Below are 21,702 nucleotides of genomic sequence, written 5' to 3'. Positions count from 1 at the left end.
TTGTTAGACAGGTATCATTACCTGCCTATTACACTGGAAGTTGAGGGGATATATCACTGGATAATGATCAAAGGACCTGAATTCCAATCCAGGAGGGGTCCTTTTTCTTTGACCTTGGGCAAGTGACCACTTGTTCCGTTGTCCATTTTCTCATCAAGAAAATAACAATAATAATAACATCTGCTCAGTTGAGTACAGAGGGTTGTGGCAAGGGTCTAGTGATAGTGAGTTTAAAAGTGTTTTTAAAATGATAAAGTGACCGTTGATCTACATCTATAATTATTATTAAGATTTTAGAATTCTGATTTTTTGGCAACGTCTTCATTTTAGCTTCTTGACTATGTGAGTTCTTGCGATGGCCCATCACACCTGAGGGACAGGAAAATACACTCCGTGCCACATTGCGGCTTGAGATGTGGTAAACAGGGATGAGCCTGCACACTCAGGGAATTGTATTAATTAATTCAGTCCCTGGTCTAGTAGTTTAGATGGCTAAATTTAAACTGTAGATGCCAGCAAAGTGGAATGATAAGCTCTTGTTTCCTTACTTCTGTTGTCAATTAATTGATCTTACTTCATTTCTCTATTTGTCTGCCACAGTGTTTTAAAGGAAACTGTGATATAATGTTCTGAAGAAAAATAAGACAAAGTATACCTTCCTTTTCCTTTTTTTGCATTATTTAGCTAGTGCATTAATTCAGCAGCAGAAGACCCTTGCCAGGCAAAATAACAGAAAAAGAGCTTAATAAATTTCCATACTGAAAAGGGACGGATTGAGTGAGAGAGAGTCATGCACAGGGTAAAGTCATAGGGAGAATTTAGGTAAGCAAAAGCAGTGAAGGAACCCATCTCTGGAAATTGGTGCTCTGGCTTTTCTTTTAGGAACATTTTATTTATATTTTTTCTGTTTAAAATATTTCTGGAGCTGACACAAAGTTCTTGATGAATATATAAATAACTATAGTATCCAAAGACTTGCTTTTGCTTATTAAGAAATGTTAAATTTTCTTTGTTTTCTATTTTTTAAAAAATTGAGATAATCAAGGTTTAGAGGTTTATTAGACCAGGAGCATTTTAGGGACAGAGAAAATGTTTTAAGTACCCCAAGAAGTGGTACAGTGCTACTATATGATTATTGGTGACTGGATAGCCTACAAACAAAACTTTGTGGTAGAAAATTCTTAAGAGGTTCTAATTTATGAAAGTATCAATGGTTTTTTAAATTTTATTTACAAAGAAAACTTGATTTGTGATGTGTACTATAAAAAAAATTACCACCATGACCCAACAACATGAACACAATGAGAAAAACTTAACCACTACACCAGACAAACCCACAAAATTATTAGGGTCATAGATCAAAATTCTGGAAGAGTTTCAGATCCACTATTTTCCCCCTTTCTTTTATTATTTTACTTTTAATTAAGTAAGAAGGCTTATAATTAGAATGAGAGAATGGAATGATGGAAAATACGTAGTCTTAACATTTAAGACACAGTGACCTGTAGGCTGATAACTTTTCTTTTTTTTTTCAATTTGGTTCTTGGAAATAACAGTATGATACTGCATATATTGATCTACTACAGTTTGATGCTCTCTGAGGAAGAAGTGAAGTATATAATTGGAGGTCTTTGTTATGAGTCATTCTTTGTTGAAGATATCATTATGGCAGTTAATGAGAGTTAACAGTTTCCTTTTTGAATAATGAACATTTTGGTGCAGTTGTTTATTACTGCTGCAACTGCACATAGTAAGTTGAGCCAAATGATGATGGGACTATATCCTTGTTCTAGCTACAAACTTATTTTTTCTTCTTAGGAAGCAATAATGGAAGACAATACATGATTAAGAAACAGACAGTTTTGGATTATCTTTAGAAGCTACTTAGCTTTGCAAACTTGAGAAAGTCCTTTAAAGTCCTTTGAGCCTCAATTAAATCAATAAAATAGAGGGGAATAATATCTGCTTACCTGACAGGACTTTTCTAAGAATTAATGAATGAAATATATAAAATGGTTATTGTTAGGATTGTAGTAGTCAATAAATGCTACTTTCTTTTTCTTTTTTTCCCCTTCCTCACGTTAGAACTTCCTTCATTGGTTTTAGCTGAAGTTCAGGATAAAGATGATAGACTAGTGGCCATAAACAGTATGATTTTGGAAAAATTTATACATTTTTATATAAGAGGACTAGAAATGTACTTTTTAGATTTAATCTAAAAAGCAGATCAATACTTCACTGTTTCAATTTAATCTTAGTTTCCAAAGGAGCTGTGAACTTTAATGCAGGTTAAACAGAAGTAAAACATTTGAAAATTTATGAACATGCCTGTGTGGCATGATCTCTTCACTTGGAAAATCTTTTTCTCCCTTCCTCCTTCTTGACAAATCTTACTCATACCCAGTGTTACATCTTTTAGGAAGTCTTTCCTAACTCCCTGCTCACTGCTGACCCCTCCTTTGTATGTCTATACTATGCTACTAGACCCTTTCAAGATGCCCAAGATAAATTGCTGGGCTGTAAAAGCTATCTTTTTGCATTGCCTGTACTAACTGTGCAGCTACTTGAGGGCAGAAAGAACTTACTTACTCATTTTTTTCTCATCCTTTGTAGGATCTAACACTAAATTGCACTGAATACTAAAGATTCTTTGAAAAGTACACAAATCCTCTCCATATTTAAAATTTTTTTTTCCCTTGCAGCACTAGGAATTCCTAATTCTGTTAGTGCTTTGCCATGAAAAATGAATTATGTAAGAAGTTTGCAGTGGTCAAATATGAGAACTAGCTAGCCAACGGAGTTCTTGTAGAGGTAGAGGGTATAGTCTTATCTCAAAAATGAATCTATGTAACCTAGACCAATGGCTCTCAAACAAATCTTCACTTGGGTTCTACACATGCTAAATTCATTCTACAACTGAAATAGAAATAATGAGGTTTTCTGAACTGGTTCACTACTTAAAGTCACATTCAATTGCCTAATTTTTTTTCTATGATATTTTAAAAACTTTTGTTAACTCATTGCATATCTGCTAGGAGGAATGAATGAATGGGCAAGTAGTCAGTTAATGGCCACTAGGAGACAAACATTCATAAAGGAATTATACTATACTCATCAAGATTGTTGGTTGTAAGAATGAAACCAGATGGCAGTCTTTAAAGAAAGTGACATAGGAAGCTCCTGAACTCTCCTTCTCCCATGGTCACACTAAGTTTACAGTTATACATGGAGCATTTCCCTCTAAAGAAATCCAGAAATCAGCTGAGCGATGTCTGTACATTGGGCAAACAAAAAAATACTTATATTGAAATGGATAGGAAAGGCTGAGATGCACTCTTGCCATAAACTCCACCCCTAGCACAGCGTCACACAGTCAGGAGGGAACCCCCAACTTCAGCTTCTCCCAGAGGAGTAAAGGATTTGGACTCAGCATATAGCATCCCAACTTTTAAGACTTCCATCTGAGGAAAGGGTCCCCCAAATGCCTACCTCTGAGAGCCAACAGGGCTTGTAACAACAAAATGCACAGTAAACAGAGAAGCTATTATTAATGGACAGCTCTCACTATAGCTATTACTCCAGGGTTCAGGGCAGAAGGAGCAGACAGAAAACATCCATCACCTAGTTACACCCTGGAAGGGGTCTAACTACATACAATAAATACATAAAATAAAAAATGCAAGAGAAAACATTAAAACTGATACCACACAAACACAGAGGACCATAAGAGTCTACTATGAACAGTTACATGCCAACAAACTGAATAACCTAGAAGAATTAAATAAATTCCTAGGAACATACAACCCAGACTGAATCATGAAGAAATAGAAAATCTGAGCAAACCCTTATTAGTAAGGAGATTGAATCCATAATCAGAAACCTCCCAACAAATAAAAGTCCATGACCAGATGGCTTCACTGGTGAATTCTACCAAACATTAAAAAAGAGTTAATACCATTATTCTTAATTTCTTCCCAAAAAAACAGAAGAGGGAACACTTCCAAACTCATTTTATGAAGAACTACCTCAATAGCAAAATCAGACAAGGACACACAAGAAAAAAAATTGCAAGCCAATATTCCTGCCTGATGAACAGAGATGCAGAAATCTTCAAGATATTAGCAAACCAAACCCAATAGTAAATTAAAAGGATTCCACATCATGATCAAGTGGAATTTATTCCAAGGATGCAAGGATGCTTCATCATCTATAAATCAATCAATGTGTTATACCACATTAACAAAAGAAAGGATAAAAATCATACGGTCATCCTAATAGATACAAGAAAAAAAAGCATTTGACAAAATTCAACATCCTTTCATAATAAAAATGCCCAATAAACTGGGTATAGGGGCAAGTGCCTCAACATAATAAAGTCCATATATAAGTCCATAGCAAACATAATACTCAATGGTGAAAAGTTGAAAGTTTTTCCTCTAAGATCAAGAAAAAGAGAATGATGGTTACCCTTTCTACTGTTATTCACCATAGTACTGGAAGTCCTATTCAGAGTAATTAGGAAAGAAAAGGAAGGAAAAGGGATCTAAATTGGAAAGAAAGAAGTAAAACTGTCTCGATATGCAGAGGACATGATATTATATATAGAAAATCCTAAAAGTTCCACCAAAAAAACGTAAAACTAATAAAAAAATTTTAGTAAAGTTACAGGATACAAAATCAGTATACAAAATTAGCTGTGTTCCCAAGCGCTAACAATGATCTATTAGCAAAGTTAAGAAAACAGTCCCATTTACAACAGCATCAAAAAGAATAAAATGCATAGAAATAAATTTAACCAAAGAGATAAGGAATCTGTAAACTAAAAACTATAAGATGTTCATGAAAGAAATGGAAAGATATTCTGTGCTCATGGATTAAAAGAATTAATATTCTTAAAATGTCCATACTACCCAAAGTAATCTACAAATACAGTGCAATCCCTATTAAAATTTGAATGGCATTTTTTCACAGAAATAGAAAAAAGAATTAAATTTGCCCAGAACCACACAAGATGCCAAATAGCCAAAGCAATGTTGAGAAAGAGGAGCCAAAGCTGGAGGTATCACACTCTAATTTCAAATTGTATTACAAAGCTACAGTAATTAGAACACTGTGGTACTGTCATAAAATCAGACACATAGATCAGTGGAACAGAATAGAGAGCCCAGAAATAACCCAAGCATATATGGTTAATTAATTCATGGCAAAGGAAGCAAGAATATACAGTGGGAAAAGAATAGTCTCTTCAATAAATGGAGTTGGGAAAACTGGACCTTTATTTTATACCATACATAAAAATCAAATTGAAATTAAAAAAGACTTGAATATAAGACCTGCTACCATAAAACTTCTAGAAAAAAACATAGGGAGTAAACTGCTTGGCCTCAGTCATGGTATGAGGTTTTTTAATTTGACACCAAAAACAAAGGCAGCGAAAGCAAAAATAAACAAGTGAAACTACATTGAATGAAAAGGTTTTGCACAGCAAAGAAAACCATCAACAAAATGAAAAGGGAACCCATGGAATGGAAGAACTTTGCCAACTATCTATGCCATAAAGGGTTAATATTTAACATATATTAAGAGCTCACACAACTCAATGGCAACAGACAGACAAATTAAAAATGGGCACTGTAATGAATATATATTTTTACAAAGAAGATTTTAAAATAGCCAACTGGTACATGAAAAGATGTTCAGCATCTGTAATCATGAAGGAGATGCAAATCAAAACCATAAGAAGATGTACCCACATACCTGTTGGAATGACTGTCATTGAAGAGACAAGAGGTAACAAGTGTCAGCAAGGATATGGAGAAAAGGTAATTCTTGTATGCTCAAGGTAGGAATGTAAACTGGTATAGCTACTATGACAAACAATATGGAGGTTTCTCACAAAATAAAAAAAAAAAAAACAACTACTGAATTATCCAGTCATCCCACTTCTAGGTATATTTCCAAGGGAAATGAAAACAGGATATCGAGAAGATTTCTACACTCCAACGTTCATTACAGCATTATTTACAATACCCAAGATATGTAAACAACCAAATTAACAACTGATGAAAGGATAAATAAGATGTATATGCTATTCAGCCATGAGAAAGAAAGAAATCCTGCCATTTGTGACAACGTAAATGACCTTACAAACATTATGCTAAATGAAGTAAGACAGAGAAAGACAAATATTGTATGATATCACTTATATGCAAACTCTAAAAAAGCTGAGCTCATAGAAACAATTAGAATGGTTGTTTACAAGGGTCAAGGGAATTGGGGGAGATTGGTCAAATAATATAAATTGTAGTTGCAAGATGAATAAGTTCTGGGGACCTAATGTACAGCATGGTGACTACAGTTAATAATATTATATTATATGCTTGAAAATTGCTAGGAGAGTAGTTTTTAAATGTATTTACTACAAAAAAGTAATAGTAATTATGTGATGGGATGGAGATGTTAGCTAATGCTTTGGTGGTTATCATTCTTCAATGAATAAATATCAAGTCAACACATTGTACTCCTTACACTTACAAAAGTTATGTCTTCATAGAAAGAGTCTGGAAATTTTCCTTCTGTTTCTATTTTTTGAAACAGCTTCAGGAGAATAGGTATAACTTCTTTGAATGTTTGGTAGAATTCTCCAGGGAATCCATCAGGTCCTGGACTCTTGTTTTTTGGGAGGTTTTTGAAACAACTTCAGGAGAATAGGTATAACTTCTTTGAATGTTTGGTAGAATTCTCCAGGGAATCCATCAGGTCCTGGACTCTTGTTTTTTGGGAGGTTTTTGATCACTGCTTCAATCTCGTTACTAGATACTGGTCTATTCAGGTTGTCAATTTCTTCCTGATTCAGTTTTGGAAGTTTATAGGTTTCCAGGAACGCATCCGTTTCATCTGGGTTGTTTAACTTATTGGCATATAATTGTCGATAATAATTTCTGATGATTGTTTCTATTTCCTTGGTGTTAGTTTTGATCTCTCCCTTTTCCTTCATAATTTTATTAATTTGGGTCCTCTCCCTTTTCTTTTGGATTGGTTTGGCCAATGGCTTATCGATCTTACTGATTCTTTCAAAAAACCAGCTTCTAGTTTCGTTGATGTGTTCCACTGTATCTCTAGTTTCTATCTCGTTGATCTCTGCTCTAATCTTATTATTTCCCTTCTTGTGTGTGGGGCTGGCTTAATTTGTTGTTGATTCTCAAGTTCTTTAAGGTGTAAAGAGAGCTGGTGTATTCTGGATTTTTCAGATTTTTTGAGGGAGGCTTGGATGGTTATGTATTTCCCCCTTACGACCGCCTTTGCTGTATCCCATAGGTTTTGGACTGAAGTGTCTTCATTACCCTGATCCCAAAACCAGGCAAAGACTGCACCAAAAAGGAGAATTTCAAACCAATATTCCTGATGAATATGTATGCTAAGATTCTCAACAAGATCCTAGCTAATAGGATCCAATAGTACATTAAAAAGATTATCCATCATGATCAGGTGGGATTTATCCATGAGATGCAAGGGTGGTTCAACATTCGCAAATCAATCAATGTGATAGAACAAATCAATAAGAGAGAAGAACCACATGGTTCTCTCAACTGATGCAGAAAAAGCATTTGATAAGATACAGCATCTGTTCCTGATTAAAACAATTCAAAGTATAGAGGATAGAGTTGAGATGCCTCGACTTCAAAAATCCATCTATGAAAAACCCACAGCGAATATCATCCTCAATGGGGAAAAGCTGACAGCTTTCCCTTTGAGATCAGGAACATGACAAGGATGTCCACTCTCACCACTCTTGTTCAACATGGTACTAGAAATCCTAGCAACAGCAATCAGACGACAGAAAGAAATAAATGTATTCAAATTGGCAATGAAGAAGTCAAAATCTCTTTACAGATGACATGATACTTCATATGGAAAACCCAAAAGACTCCACCTCTAAACTACTAGAGCTCATACAGCAATTCAGTAATGTTGCAGGATACAAAATCAATGTACAGATAGCAGTTGCTTTCTTATATGCTAACAATGAAAATATAGAAAGGGAGATGAGAGAATCAGTTCCATTTACCATAGCACCAAGAACCATAAGATAATTGGGAATAAACCTAACTAAAGAGGTAAAGGATCTGTACTCAAGGAACTACAGAACACTTATGAAAGAAATTGAAGAAGACACAAAAAGATGGAAGACCATTCCATGCTCATGGATCGGAAGAATAAACATTGTTAAAATATCTATACTGCCTAGAGCAATCAATACTTTCAGTGCCATCTTGATCAAAATTCCACTGGCATTTTTCAAAGAGCTGGAACAAACAATCCTAAAATTTGTATGGAACCAGAAGAGACCCCAAATTGCTAAGGAAATGTTGAAAAAGAAAAACAAAACTGGGGGGCATCACGTTGCCTGATTTCAAGCTTTACTACAAAGCTGTGATCACCAAGACAGCATGGTACTGGCACAAAAATAGACACATAGACCAGTGGAATAGAGTAGAGAGCCCAGGTATGGACCCTCAACTCTATGGTCAAATAATCTTGGACAAAAGAGGAAAAAATATACAGTGGAAAAAAAATAGTCTTCAATAAATGGTGCTGGGAAAATTGGATAGCTACATGTAGAAGAATGAAACTGGACCATTCTCTTACACCATACAAAGATAAACTTGAAATGGATAAAAGACCTCAGTGTGAGGCAGGAATCTGTCAAAATCCTAGACGAGTACATAGACCGTAATCTCTTTGACATCAGCCACAGCAACTCCTTTCAAGATATGTCTCCAAAGGCAAAGAAAATAAAAGCGAAAATGAACTTTTGGGACTTCATCAAGATCAAAAGCTTCTGCATAGCAAAGGTAGCAGTCAACAAAACAAAGAGGCAACCCACAGAATGGGGGAAGACATTTGCAAATGACAGTACAGACAAAGGGCTGATATCCAAGATCATTAAAGAACTCCTTAGGGGTGCCTGGGTGGCTCAGTGGGTTAAAGCCTCTGCCTTCGGCTCAGGTCATGATCCCAGAGTCCTGGGACTGAGCCCCGCATGGGGCTCTCTGCTCAGCAGGGAGCCTGCTTCCTCCTCTCTCTCTCTGCCTGCCTCCCTGCCTACTTGTGGTCTCTGTCAAATAAATAAATAAAATCTTAAAAAAAAAAAAGAACTCCTTAAACTCCAAACACAAAACAGATAATCATGTCAAAAAATGGGCAGAAGACATGAACAGACATTTCTCCAAAGCAGATATACAAATGGCTAACAGACACATGAAAAAAATGTTCATCATCACTAGCCGTCAGGGAGATTCAAATCAAAACCAGTTAGAATGGCCAAAATTAACAAGACAGTAAACAGCAAGTGTAGGAGAGGAAGTGGAGAAAGGGGAATGCTCTTACACTGTTGGTGGGAATGCAAGTTGGTGCAGCCACTTTGGAAAACAGTGTGGAGATTCCTTAAAAAATTAAAAATAGAGCTTCCCTATGACCCTACAATTGCACTACTGGGTATATACCCCAAAGATACTGAGGTAGTGAAAAGAAGGGCCATCTGTATCCCAATGTTCATAGCGGCAGTGGGCACAGTTGCCAAACTGTGGAAAAAACCAAGATGCCCTTTAATGGACAAATGGATGAAGAAGATATGGTTCACAAATACAATGGAGTATTATGCCTCCATCAGGATGATACCCATCTTTTGTATCAACATGGACGGGACTGGAAGAGACTATGTTGAGTAAAATAAATCAAACAGAGAGTGCCAAGTATCATATGGTTTCACTTACTTGTGGAGCATAAGGAATAACATGGAGGACATTGGGAGATGGAGAGGAGAAGGGAGTTGAGGGAAATTGGAGTGGGAGATGAACCATGAAAGACTGTGGACTCTGAGAAACAAACTGAGGGTTTTGGAGGGGAGGGGAATGGAGGGTTGAGTGAACCTGGTGGTGGGTATTATGGAGGGCACGTATTGCATGGAGCAGTGGGTGTGGTGCATAAACAATGAATGCTGGAACATGGAAAAGAAATAAAATAAAATGGAAAAAAATTATCCAAAAAAAAGTTACATGTCGATTTTATCTCAGTAGAGCTGGAATAAAATTTTAAAAAATTAAAAAATAAAAGTATATTAATGGCCATAGAATATCTAATCATCTTTGGTTCAGGTTAGTATGTGTATGAACATAATTTTTTTTTTTGAACATAATTTTGTATTGGAGATATTATTTTGGAAATGTAATATGTAGTCAACTCTGTGCTAGTGAAATTGTTTATAATTTTTTTAATGGAATTAAGTTTTTGAATACTCCAAAATGTTACTGAGTACTGTAACTTCTGGGGACTCAGCCACCTTCTCAAATTCTAATTTATCCAAGACAGTGGGATAAATCCTTTTCACCATGATAGTTTTGGAATGAACTAGATACAAATGAATGCTTATACTACCCCAGGTATAATGCTAGAGGTTGGGAGAAAAAATGTGAAGGATGACTATGTAATCTTTCCTGGAGATATCATATAGAATGACTAACAACAGTATGGACACTCATTGAACATTTAAAATAAGAGGGAGGTGAGAATGGTGACCTTGCGTTGAGTTCTTTAGCCTTCCTCCTCAGTTCCTGCTCCTCAGGATGCAACCTTACATCCTTAATCTCTAGAAGTTGTGCTCACTGCTCAGTATTAGGAGGTTCCCTTAGGTTTCTAGGAAGGTTTACCAAACCCAACTCTGGGAAGGATCCCCCATAATCTCCTACTTCATTTGATGACAGTTTAATCTTTTAAACTCTGCACAGAAAAGTCTTTATTTAAAAATATGATTGCCATCATGAGCAGAAATTTTTTTCTGAATCTATTCGAAACTATCTGTTTTGGCTCTCTAGTGTTCTGTCGAAGATGAGTAGTAGCACAAAGGTAGACGAAGTAGAAAAACACGTGTTTCCCATTCAACTGAGATTAGAAACCTTGAAAGACTAGGTTATTGTGGGATAACACCAGGTGTCCCAAAGGTCAGGAACATAGGCTAAACTTATTTTTAAACTACATGTTAGCTATAGTGCTAGAAAAAGCTCAGAATATTTTCCTCAATCTCCAGACACCTTTGCAAATGATATTCCTATAAATATACCACAGTGTCCAAAAAGCCCGGAAACATCTAGAAGATAGCGTATTTATTGTACTTTTTTCTGGTTAGCAAAGTGGTAGAATTCACTTCTTTCATACTTCATGAGGGGTGATTACTTTTTTCTGCTTCGTAGATAGGATGGCTCTTCAAATGAATCATAAGGATTATTAAATAATAATAATAACAACAGCTGTATGATAAGAACAATAAGCAGCAGCAGCAGAAAGCTTAGGGCCAAGTGGAAAATGAGGTCTTCTAGAGACTCCTGTTCTCCACCATGTGACCTTAAAATGAGAATCATTTCTCAAGCTTCTAAGACACCAAAGCACAGATGCATGGTGCATAAACAAATAAGTAACCACATTAGTGGTGTCCTTTGGGGGTTTAAATCTTATTCCTGTGACCCCAGGAAGCTGACCAGAAAGAAAAGGGAAGAAAGAAATACAGGATATTTATCTTTACATTTTGGAAATGCTTTTGATCAGCAGAGCTGGAACAAGTTTCTGTGCTTTTGTGGGAACTACAAATGTTCCAGGAGAGGAAGCAAGATCAAGAGCAGTTTGCTCTTTCAGGGACTTCAAAGCCCATTCATCTAAAGATGTGGCCATTACCATTTTGGCTTCCTCACTGTGCCTTGGATGGCCCTGTACTTTTCAAGAGGAGAGCCTTGCTGGTTTGGGGCCAGCTCAAACATATTCCTTGGAGTGCAGTGTTCCAGAAAATCTGCCCTTCCTGGCCTGTGTTCTGTGATTATAGTCTCAACCAGGAGTGATCCTTGGACCTACTGGAAGAGTCAGATGCAGAGGTGAGTGGGACAGAGAGGCTGGACTACTCATTTTCTGCCTCTGGTCCTCTTCTAGGTGTGGAGAATTGTAAACATAAGAACAAGGCTGCACCATCCCCCCAGGCTCCAGGTCTCTGATCTCAGCAGTCTGCCTCCTTGCTGACACCAAGAGATGAGTGTACCTCACCTCAACACCCTCCACCTCCCCCCCAAAAAAGAAAAAAGAAAACAACAAGCAACCAACCAAATGAGCAAGAACAACAAAAACTGTCATTGTTGTGTGTCCTATTATCAGTCCTATTAGGACCACAAGTCCAGCATAAGAGTTGTCCCCTTCACTTGCAAGTCAAACCTTGGGAGATTTGTTCAGTGAGCTGGAAATTGCTTCTGGGCTTAACTTAAGATACATAACAATTTTCTAATTCAAAATGAAAACTTAAAACAGAACACAAAGACTAGGGCAAGACCCTAATACTGCAGGCCCCGATCATCCTGCTTCTATACTTGAGTGGCTCCAGGAAGCAGGGACTGCATTACTCCTGTTCACTGCTGTGTCCCCAGGTCCCAGCATGAAGTCTAATCACATCTGTGGAATGAATGACTACGTGAGGACCTTCACGTGACCTATTTCATTATGTGATCTTGGATATATTTCCTATTTTGCCAAGTTCTCAGTTTTTCCCTTCTTAAACATTCTAGCCCACCCACCCCAGCAAATCACACAGAAGAATGCTATGAGTCTTATTTCCAAGAGAATGCCTCCTCAACAGTGGATGTGTCTTGGAGCACCCCTGGCAGTATGTTCAGTAAGTGGGAGCTCTTCCTTTTTTCTTTTGAATTGGGTGTACTCAGGTTTCCACATCATTCTGACAGTTGAGTTCACTTTTATGTGGTTCAGTAAGTGAAGATAATAATACTGACATTCTGAATTTCCACCTCTGTCAATTGAGAGGTAGGGACGAGTTCATCTTTGGGGAAGGACTTTTGTCACTCTATGATTTTATTCTCCTCCACTTTCTGGAATTGGTTTCCGAATAAAAAGAGAGATTGCACTGTACTGTGAGCACACAGCAGAGAGTGATATTGCATGTCTGTGGATGTTTAATATCCCTCTCTACTTCATCTCTTTCTAACTCACTTGGTAGTTTAAGCTTTCCTTTTACATGACTAGCACATGGAATTCATTCAAAGTCATTATGAAGAGTCAAATGTCAACAATTTGCATTTAAATATTTCTTTCAGAATTCTGGATGATATGGCCCTTTCAGATGGAAATCACTTTACTAACAACAAAAAAGATCTTTGAAAAAAATTTTTTAATATCCTAAGGTTTAGATTCTAAGGCTTAGCTTCCAAAGTGTGGGTGTTTTATGAACCACCTCAGCTCCAACTAATTGGAGAAGTGGCCCAGGAGCATTAAAGGAATCATAAGAAAGAGCCCAGAAAGAAACATATTTCAAACTTAACTGGTTGACTGTCTTTCATTCCTTCAGTCAACATACCATTAAGTTCTAATATATGTCAGAAATGATGTTGGGTATTTGGCCTCAAAGACCTCAACATCCCAGGGTCCTTGGTGAAAGCAGCCCCAGACCCCGTGACTGGATTTCAGTCTCTGCTCCTGCCACTAACCAGATGATGACCTTGGACAAATCACTGTGAGTTTTGGGGCTTCATCTGTATAACAGGGATGGATAATAGAGCCAGAGCTATTGCTGTTAGGTTTTAAATTGATCTCAAATACAATGATAGGACATAATCAAAGGACAGTGTTTAAGTAAATGCAAGCCATTCTAGAAGTCATATACTTTTCTTTGTTCAAATTCACTTGTTAGTGAACACAGTATATACATTAAATTTTTATAAAAAGAATATTATAAATCTACTGATTGTTTTTCTCATTCCTTATTCCTTCAGTAAACATTTATATAATACCCACTCTATACCAGATGCTGTGTTGGATATTTGAGATCAGAGATGAAACATACGTTCTCTGCCTTGAAAAAGCTCACAGTGTAGTAGTGGAGACCGAGAAGGAAATATGAGTTTGGGTGTCAAGTGATATTCGTAACCAACAAATATTTACTGACCACCCATTATGCTTGAGCTGTGTCAGTGAAAAAACTGGTAACAGTTTCTGTTTTCATGGTGTTTATATTCAAGTATGAAGCTCAAACAGTGGAGAATAAACATAAAAATAAATGAGGTGGTATAAGAGAAAAGGGAAAAAAATCACTGTGTATAAAATAAGTAGAGCAGCTTAGAGAGAAATAGGGATGCCTGTGGTGGAGTAGGGGTGGAAGGATTGCCTGGTGGGTCTCAGAAAAGCTAACATTAAAGTAAAGGCCCGAAGGAAGTAAGGGAACTGACTAGCCACAGGGATATCTGGGGATTGGCATTACAGATGGCTAGAGCTGCCAGTGGAAAGAACCGTGACTTTGGAAACAAGGATGGCTGGAGTGAAGGGAGACAGGGGGAATGAAAGGTCATGACAGGAGAGCAAGAAGGACAGGGAGGAGGTGGATCCAGGAAGACATCTGTAGGGCATTGCAAAGATTTTTTGACTTTTAGTTTTGGGTGAAATGGGGGAACTTTTTAAGGGTTTGTGAGTAGAGGGGTGACTTGCTCTGATTGAAGTTTTCTTTTTTTTTTTTAATTTATTTTTTATTTTTATTTTTTGTAAGCATATAATATATTTTTATTCCCAGGGGTACAGGTCTGTGAATCGCCAGGTTTACACACTTCACAGCACTTACCCCAGCACATACCTTCCCCAATGTCCATAACCCCACCCCCCTCTCCCAACCCCCCTCCCCCCAGCAACCCTCAGTTTGTTTTGTGAGACTATAAGTCACTTATGGTTTGTCTCCCTCCCAATCCCATCTTGTTTCATTTATTCTTCTCCTACCCCCTTAACCCCCCATGTTGCATCTCCACTTCCTCATATCAGGGAGATCATATGATAGTTGTCTTTCTCTGATTGACTTACTTCACTAAGCATGATACCCTCTAGTTCCATCCACGTCGTCGCAAATGGCAAGATTTCATTTCTTTTGAAATTTTAAAAGGGCATCCTGGCTGCTGTGGAGAGAATGGATTGTGGAGGCTGGGATGGAGAGGGGCCAGAGTGAATCAGTTAGGAGGCTGTTGTAGAACTGTAGCCTAGAGATGGCTTGGTGGCTAGGACCAGGGTGGTAGCAATGGAGAACGAGTGAGTGAAGGTACTAGATAGGGTAGATGGGGACAGGGTGAGAGGTTCTAGGTGGAGGAAACACATGTACACATTACATGTACATCTCATGTACAGTAGATACAAGGACAAAAGTAAAGGTATGATGTGCTTGGGGAACTGCAAATAGTCTTTATGGAAGGAAGGGTGAATGTAGGGTGCATAGCAAGCGGTAGATAGTGGTTAGATCCTATGACAGGAGAGCTCACTCTTCTGAAGAATGTTTTACAAACTATAGTTCTGCAAAAATCTCTTTTTGTAAAAGGAATATCAAACTGGGTTAACTCCAAGGATACTCATGTTGGCCAGTGCTGGAACTAGCTAGTAGGAACATACTGAGGAACCAAAGAGTATTTTAATTTATATAGTTAAAATTCTCAGGAGGCTTAGCTTTTCCATCCTGTAATGAGTAGAGCCCTTAGGAGGCTGGCTGCAACTATCCCTTGTCAGAACAATCTTGGAGTAAATGCGCTAAGCACAAGCAGATGGCTGGAAGAGGACTTTTTCAACCCAGTTGAGCAAAGATTGTTTGTTGTTTACTATTGTACTTAGTCCATTGGGTCAATATTCAAATTAGAAAAACAGAGATACTATTTCAGAAAAAAATGTAAAACAAAACCTACTTTTCAAGAGATAACTAGGTTAACCTTATTTTTAAAATATACATATTTAGCTCCTTTAGCATCTCAGTGTCCTCTCATAGTAAGGTACTCTCTGGTCCAATTCCCACATTACTAAGCATTGTGGCAGTGGGGGCTGGTCGAAGTTCCCTGTCTTCTCTGTAGTTTCCACCTGGTTTTCACCCTTCTTCTGTCTTCAGAGGTGGAGAATTATTGGTAATGTTGAACAAATTGAGAAGGCTAAAATAGCACTTTGTGGTCAAGTTTACAAAGCTGAACCAAATTGTAGAATCAAAGTCAGTAATTGAACAAGACAGACAAAAAGAAGATACTTTTGTTTCATTTATCCAAATAATGGCCTTATTTCTTCACTTTTCTTTGCCATTTAAGACTCAGTCTGGGAAATGAAGGAAAATATTTGGTTATATAAAATACCTTGCAAGGGCTCACTGAAATCTAAGAACCCCCTCTATAGTTGCGCTGATGAGCAGATAGATTTGTATATTTGCATACTGAGGAGTGAGGGATGGACTAGAATAATAAGGTTAATGAATACATGTAGTGAATAAAGATCAATAATAAACCCGGGGGTAGTGAGAAGTGGGTATGGAGGCTTCTTATCTTACTTATCTGTAAGACTTAAGTGCATTGTAGATGGTATTTACAGATACCTGTGAAATTCATTTATATTTAGAGCAAAGATACTATTTTTTACTGATTCTGTGGTCCATTCTTATTTTTTGGATATGTCAGTGGAAACTGATCTGGGATTTTGAGATAAATGGTATTTGATATTATATATAAAATATATATTTGTTATTTCTATGTGGAATGCACTGTGGGAATACAGGGCATAGAAAGAGTTTAATCTTTGCCACTTATAAACAGTCATTCCAATGGTAAGAGACATCTCTAGTAGAGGAATAGGAGAAAATACTGACATAACTGATTTCTACTACTTTTGGCTCCCTCTTGGTAGAATGAGGAGAAGATATGCAAAATGCAGGCAGATAAATTTGTTCTTATTTTCAAGGCTGGTTTAGGAATTAGAATTTTGTAGTATGAACCAATGGGCATAAGTCCTACCAGTGATTTTTTTTAGGTCATATGACTGCCAAGTGATCCTATAGAGGAGATGTGAGAACTGCTGCTTACTCCAATAACAGTATGATTTGAGCATGCAAACTTTCATATCTTGGGGGAGAAACCAATTGAAACAGACTATGTAGATTTGAATGATGCCCTAATGGCATGGGAGATGATTATTAGCAATTTAGGCAAATGAAAGCATTTTATCATTGTAATATTTTCTGGCATCGTTTTTTGTGCTCTATAATATTACTTACCATTAATGATTTGGGGGTAAAGCTAAAGTCCTCAGAACCAGCACTTTAATGTATCACATGTGCCTTCTTAGAGAATGCAAACCTAAAAATTTTGTGCTTTTTATGCTACTAATGCACTGAAATGCAATGCTATCTTTAGAAATACTTTACCATATTTAGACTCAAATGAAGAGGAAACAAAAGCCACTTCAAATACACCTTTGCCTATTCACTACTCTCTTGGAATGACTTCCATCAGCCTTCAATTTGTTTATACTCAGGCTCCCAGAAAAAGTTTCATTTCATCACATCATTTGAGAAAATCTACAATTCTTAATGTCGACATGGAAATGTTTCTGTATAAAATTAACTAAAATGCCTGGAAATCACCATGGTCTGAGTATTTTTCTCTTTTTTGCCCCTAATTAAGCTCTGGGAAAACAGCGACTTTTTTCTCTCACCCACTGTGAAAGTTATGAGATTCTTTTGCTCAAATCACCCACAAGGAGGCTTGGAAGTTCATCTTCCTTAGAGAGTTGCCAATTCTGCTAAAGAAGATTAAATGCCCATATCACATGTGTCATATCCCATAGCTAACAAGAAAGAGAGCAAATGTAGTGTGGCCCACACATAGGCAGCTACCACAGATCAGCCTAGCCTAGGGAGCCTTTCAATTTCATGTAGTGTATCAACGAAGATATTCACTCAAAAATAAGTAAGAACATCATGGCCATCATATTGCATCTTGAAATATGTAACAGTCTGAACCCTTTTTGTGGCCCTGAAACAAAGATTTCTGGGACAGGGACAGAAGTATTTGATTCCTATTTGATTCCACCTATTTACCCCACAGAAGATGAGTAAAGGCTCCTAACTTACCTGTGAAGTTGATTTTCAGCAAATAGTCCTTGTACAACTTCTTCCCGTCCAGGATCTTCATAGCGTCGCAAAGCTTGGTGGTGTTGGGACAGAGGGTGCGCTGCATTTTGTGTAGGGCGTGAGCCATGGCGTACACAGCGTTCACCACAAACATGATCTTGGATTCTTGCTCGTAGTTGCTGTTGTCGATGGCCAGGTGCTTGTCACACATGCGCCGGTGGTTCCGCTTGTTCTGGAGGCTGCACTGGAACTTCTGCTCCCAGAAGTCCCGGAACCAGGGGTTCCGGTGGTTGTTGTAGGGGTTGAGGCTCTGGAAGTAGCGGTCGAACTGGCGGACCGGGTGCGAGGCCAGCTCCAGCGTGATGGCGCCGTAGGCCACGTGCTCGCTGCCCTTGACGATGCTCTCCTGTGCTCCCCAGCCGTCGCTGGCCACCCAGGTGAATGAGGCATTGGCGCGGCTCGCGGCAGCGATGAGTTCACGCGAGTCATCGCTTCTCATGAAGAGCACGACGACACGTGCGTTGGGCTTCTGCAGCAGCTCACGGATCACACTGTCGTAGGACTTGCGGATGTTGGAGCGACCCACCTTCTCCGCTGTGGCGATGCAGATGTTGCGCTGGCGGGCTTCCTGCTCGAAGGCCTCGATCCCTGTCTCCCCATAGTCGCCCTCCGAGGCTACTGTGGACACATAGGTCCAGTTGAAGAAACGCAAGATCTCGGCCATGGCTTTGGCCTGGTAGAAGTCGGGGGGCACGGTCCTGGCAAAGTAATCATAGCGTGACTTGTCACTGAGTTTGGCGCTGGTAGACGCGTAGCTTATCTGAGGGATCTGGAAGAGCCTCAGCAGGTTTGCCACCTGAGGGGGTGGGGGGTGGGGGAGGGGAGGAAGGGAGAAGAACTTGTTTTAGAAACCTGGAGGTAAATGGACATGAAAAGTGAGTAATACCAGACTGTTGACCCAGCTTCCTTTTCACCTCTAGATCACTGAAGTTTTCTTAGCACATCAACAGATACTTCCCTGGATACTGTGTTTTGGTTATCAGGGAGCGGGTTTCAAGCAGGTAGTTTATGCTTTGGGAAAGGGCATTAGGAGAGAAATGAGAAGGGCAGTCCTCCCTGTCTCCCAGACTTTATGCTAGTCCCCGGGCTACGATGAGCCCTGTTCAGGTGTCTTCTGTGTGGTTGTTTTAAGTTTCTGGAGTCTTGCTATATACCCCAGTCAGGCGATGAACTACAGGGGATTGGCCAAACTGGTTTTTAGAAAACTTGGCTGTGGTTGTATAGAGAGAGCCTGGGTGTTGTCTGATTCTCACTTCCCCCTCTTTTGCTAAAAATGGCAATCTCTGAAAGAGTTTAATTTGGGAACCTTATGCCACATGGACAGTCCAAATTAGACATTTATTATCTAGGGTAAGAAAAAAAAAATTCGTTTTGGTCCACTCCAAATTTTAGGCATATGCTTTTCTCAACTTCTAAAAAGATAGGCCAACATTTTCTTTGCTTTCTTTTTCCTTTTAAAATGTTGTTTCTGTTTGGGCTGTATGAAAAGAAAGCATAAAAATGCGATTCTTATGGCATTTTTAATTAAAAAGCAAATAGGAAACACTAAAGATCTTATCAAGAAAGAACCACCTACTTCAAAATTTTAAAGCTTTAATAAAGAATTTAAATTTGTTATAATTCACCTACCAGTAATATTTAACTGTTTTTATTTTTTGCATAATAAAAAACTAAAGTGATATTAGCATATCAGAGCATTTTATGCATTGAATATTTGCATAAATATTATCTTAAAATATTTACAAACATTGTATGTATACCTAATAATAAGTTTATTTTATTTTTTCCTGAATACTTTGCGTGTTCCAAACCCTTCTATCTCTTTACTGACTTCAGCTAAGTTATGTAATATTCTAATTGTACTTTAATCAGAAACAACACTGAGTATTCTGATATACTCTATGAGTACTTTGAAATTTTCCTTCTGGAAATTGTGGTTTCAGGTTTACATTTGACATGTAGGAAGCACAGCTTGAAAAAGGCAGCTCTTAGCAAAGAGCACGAGTAACATAAAACAACTGACATCTGAGTCCTGATTAATCATCATTTCATCTGGCAAAGGAAACCAGCAGCCAAGTTCATACACAGTCACACAGCATGTTCTTGAAGATCTGTCCTGCTATTAAAACCAACACTTGAGGGCGCCTGGGTGGCTCAGCGGGTTAAAGCCTCTGCCTTCAGCTCAGGTCATGATCCCGGTGTCCTGGGATCGAGTCCCGCATCGGGCTCTCTGCTCAGCGGGGAGCCTGCTTCCTCCTCTCTCTCTGCCTTCCTCTCTGCCTACTTGTGATCTCTGTCAAATAAATAAAATCTTAAAAAAAAAAAACAAAAACCAACACTTGATAGCCCAGAGCTATTAAAAATGTTTTCTCTATCTTTTCAAATCCTGGTACCTCTTCCTTAACTACATATAGAACAGGTAGAAAATATGGCACTTGCCATGTAAAACAAAGCAAATTTAAGACCTAAATCTTTCTTGCATTTGGTAAAAACTTCTTTTTTTTAATATCCTCTGATATGGATGAATTTGTGGGCACAGAGGTGAGTGTCTGGGTAGCTGGGTAGCTGAAGGCTTTTATGCCACTTATTTATTCTTTCATCAGTAGCACAGACCCTGAACACAATGGCCTACACTGTTTCATCTGAAAACAGGAGTATTGCTTGTTTACTCAGCCTGATAGATGTGGGAATAAGCAAGTACTGTCATTACTTCTAGACTGATGATCTGGCTTCCTTTGGATTTATGTACAATAAGAGAGAGCCCCACCCGTACAAAGGCTTGGCTTGGTAATGGTGTTTCTGGGTGTTTCTGGGTGGAGAAAGTGTCTTCTCTTAATGCTGTAGTTTATTCTCATCATCAGGTTACATTCTTCATGACCTTAACCCCTCAGGGAGGCAGGAAATAAAAGGACTTGAAAAATGCCCAGAGATATTATTTTCTGGCAGCTAGGAGCCAAGTGAAAGGATCCTAAGCTGCCAAAACTTTCTTCTCCCAGAGGGGTACAAGTAATGAGAAGTTGCTTAAGAAAAGAGTTCTTGTCTGTTGACTGATAAGATCCTGTGGCTTCATGTCTACCTCTCCAGGAAGTCTGAAAACAATTTTCAGACAAGGTAGGCTGTACAAGAGAAGGAACCATGCATAGAATAATGGATACGGAAAAGATTCCCTGCACTGGGAAGGGCCACAATGAGGTGTGGCACGTTGGGGAGGGTGGTAGGCTAGAATAAAACTGTGATCATTACAATTATTATAATTATTCATAGCGTGTGACTATGAATACGAAGGGTGAATCACAGAAAGATATCCAGGTGGGGAGAATAGGAGAGAAGAACACAAGTGATGTTGAGGCTTGGATTGTCTGTTGTTAGTAGGTGCTTTCTTACTGACATAAAACTTGAAACTAGGATTGGGGAAAATCCAGATAGTTGTCAGCTGGATGTTTCCTATCTCATTTGTCTCAAAACTGGGCATCTGAGGCATTCCTGACTTACTTTACTGGCCATATGGTTTCTCTGAGAAAGCATGAGGGAATAAGGGGAACTCCTACACTGGACATCATTTTAAAAGTAAAAGAAGAACCATTGTAGGATGGGGACTTAATGTGAAATTTTGAGAGAAAGTTATTCAGTTATATTATTAGCAGGAGTGGAGGAAGGAAAACCAGAATCAAGTTACATGTGCTTTAGAA

General features: G+C 38.3%; 1 protein-coding gene across 2 annotated transcripts in view; it reads right to left on the bottom strand.

The window, feature by feature from the left end:
- Positions 1-21,702, bottom strand: part of GRM3 (glutamate metabotropic receptor 3) — a 96,841-nt gene that overhangs the window by 58,226 nt on the left and 16,913 nt on the right. For both annotated transcript variants that reach the window (XM_047695768.1, XM_047695769.1), the window contains exon 2: positions 17,954-18,809. In XM_047695768.1, coding sequence (XP_047551724.1) covers positions 17,954-18,809 — 856 coding nt within the window. The remainder of the gene's footprint in view (positions 1-17,953; positions 18,810-21,702) is intronic.

This window comes from Lutra lutra, chromosome 11 (genome assembly GCF_902655055.1).
Source record: "Lutra lutra chromosome 11, mLutLut1.2, whole genome shotgun sequence".
In the NCBI taxonomy this organism is placed as follows: Eukaryota; Metazoa; Chordata; class Mammalia; order Carnivora; family Mustelidae; genus Lutra; species Lutra lutra.
The sequence above is the reverse complement of the archived record's forward strand: the minus strand, read 5'-3'. Positions and strand labels throughout refer to the sequence as shown.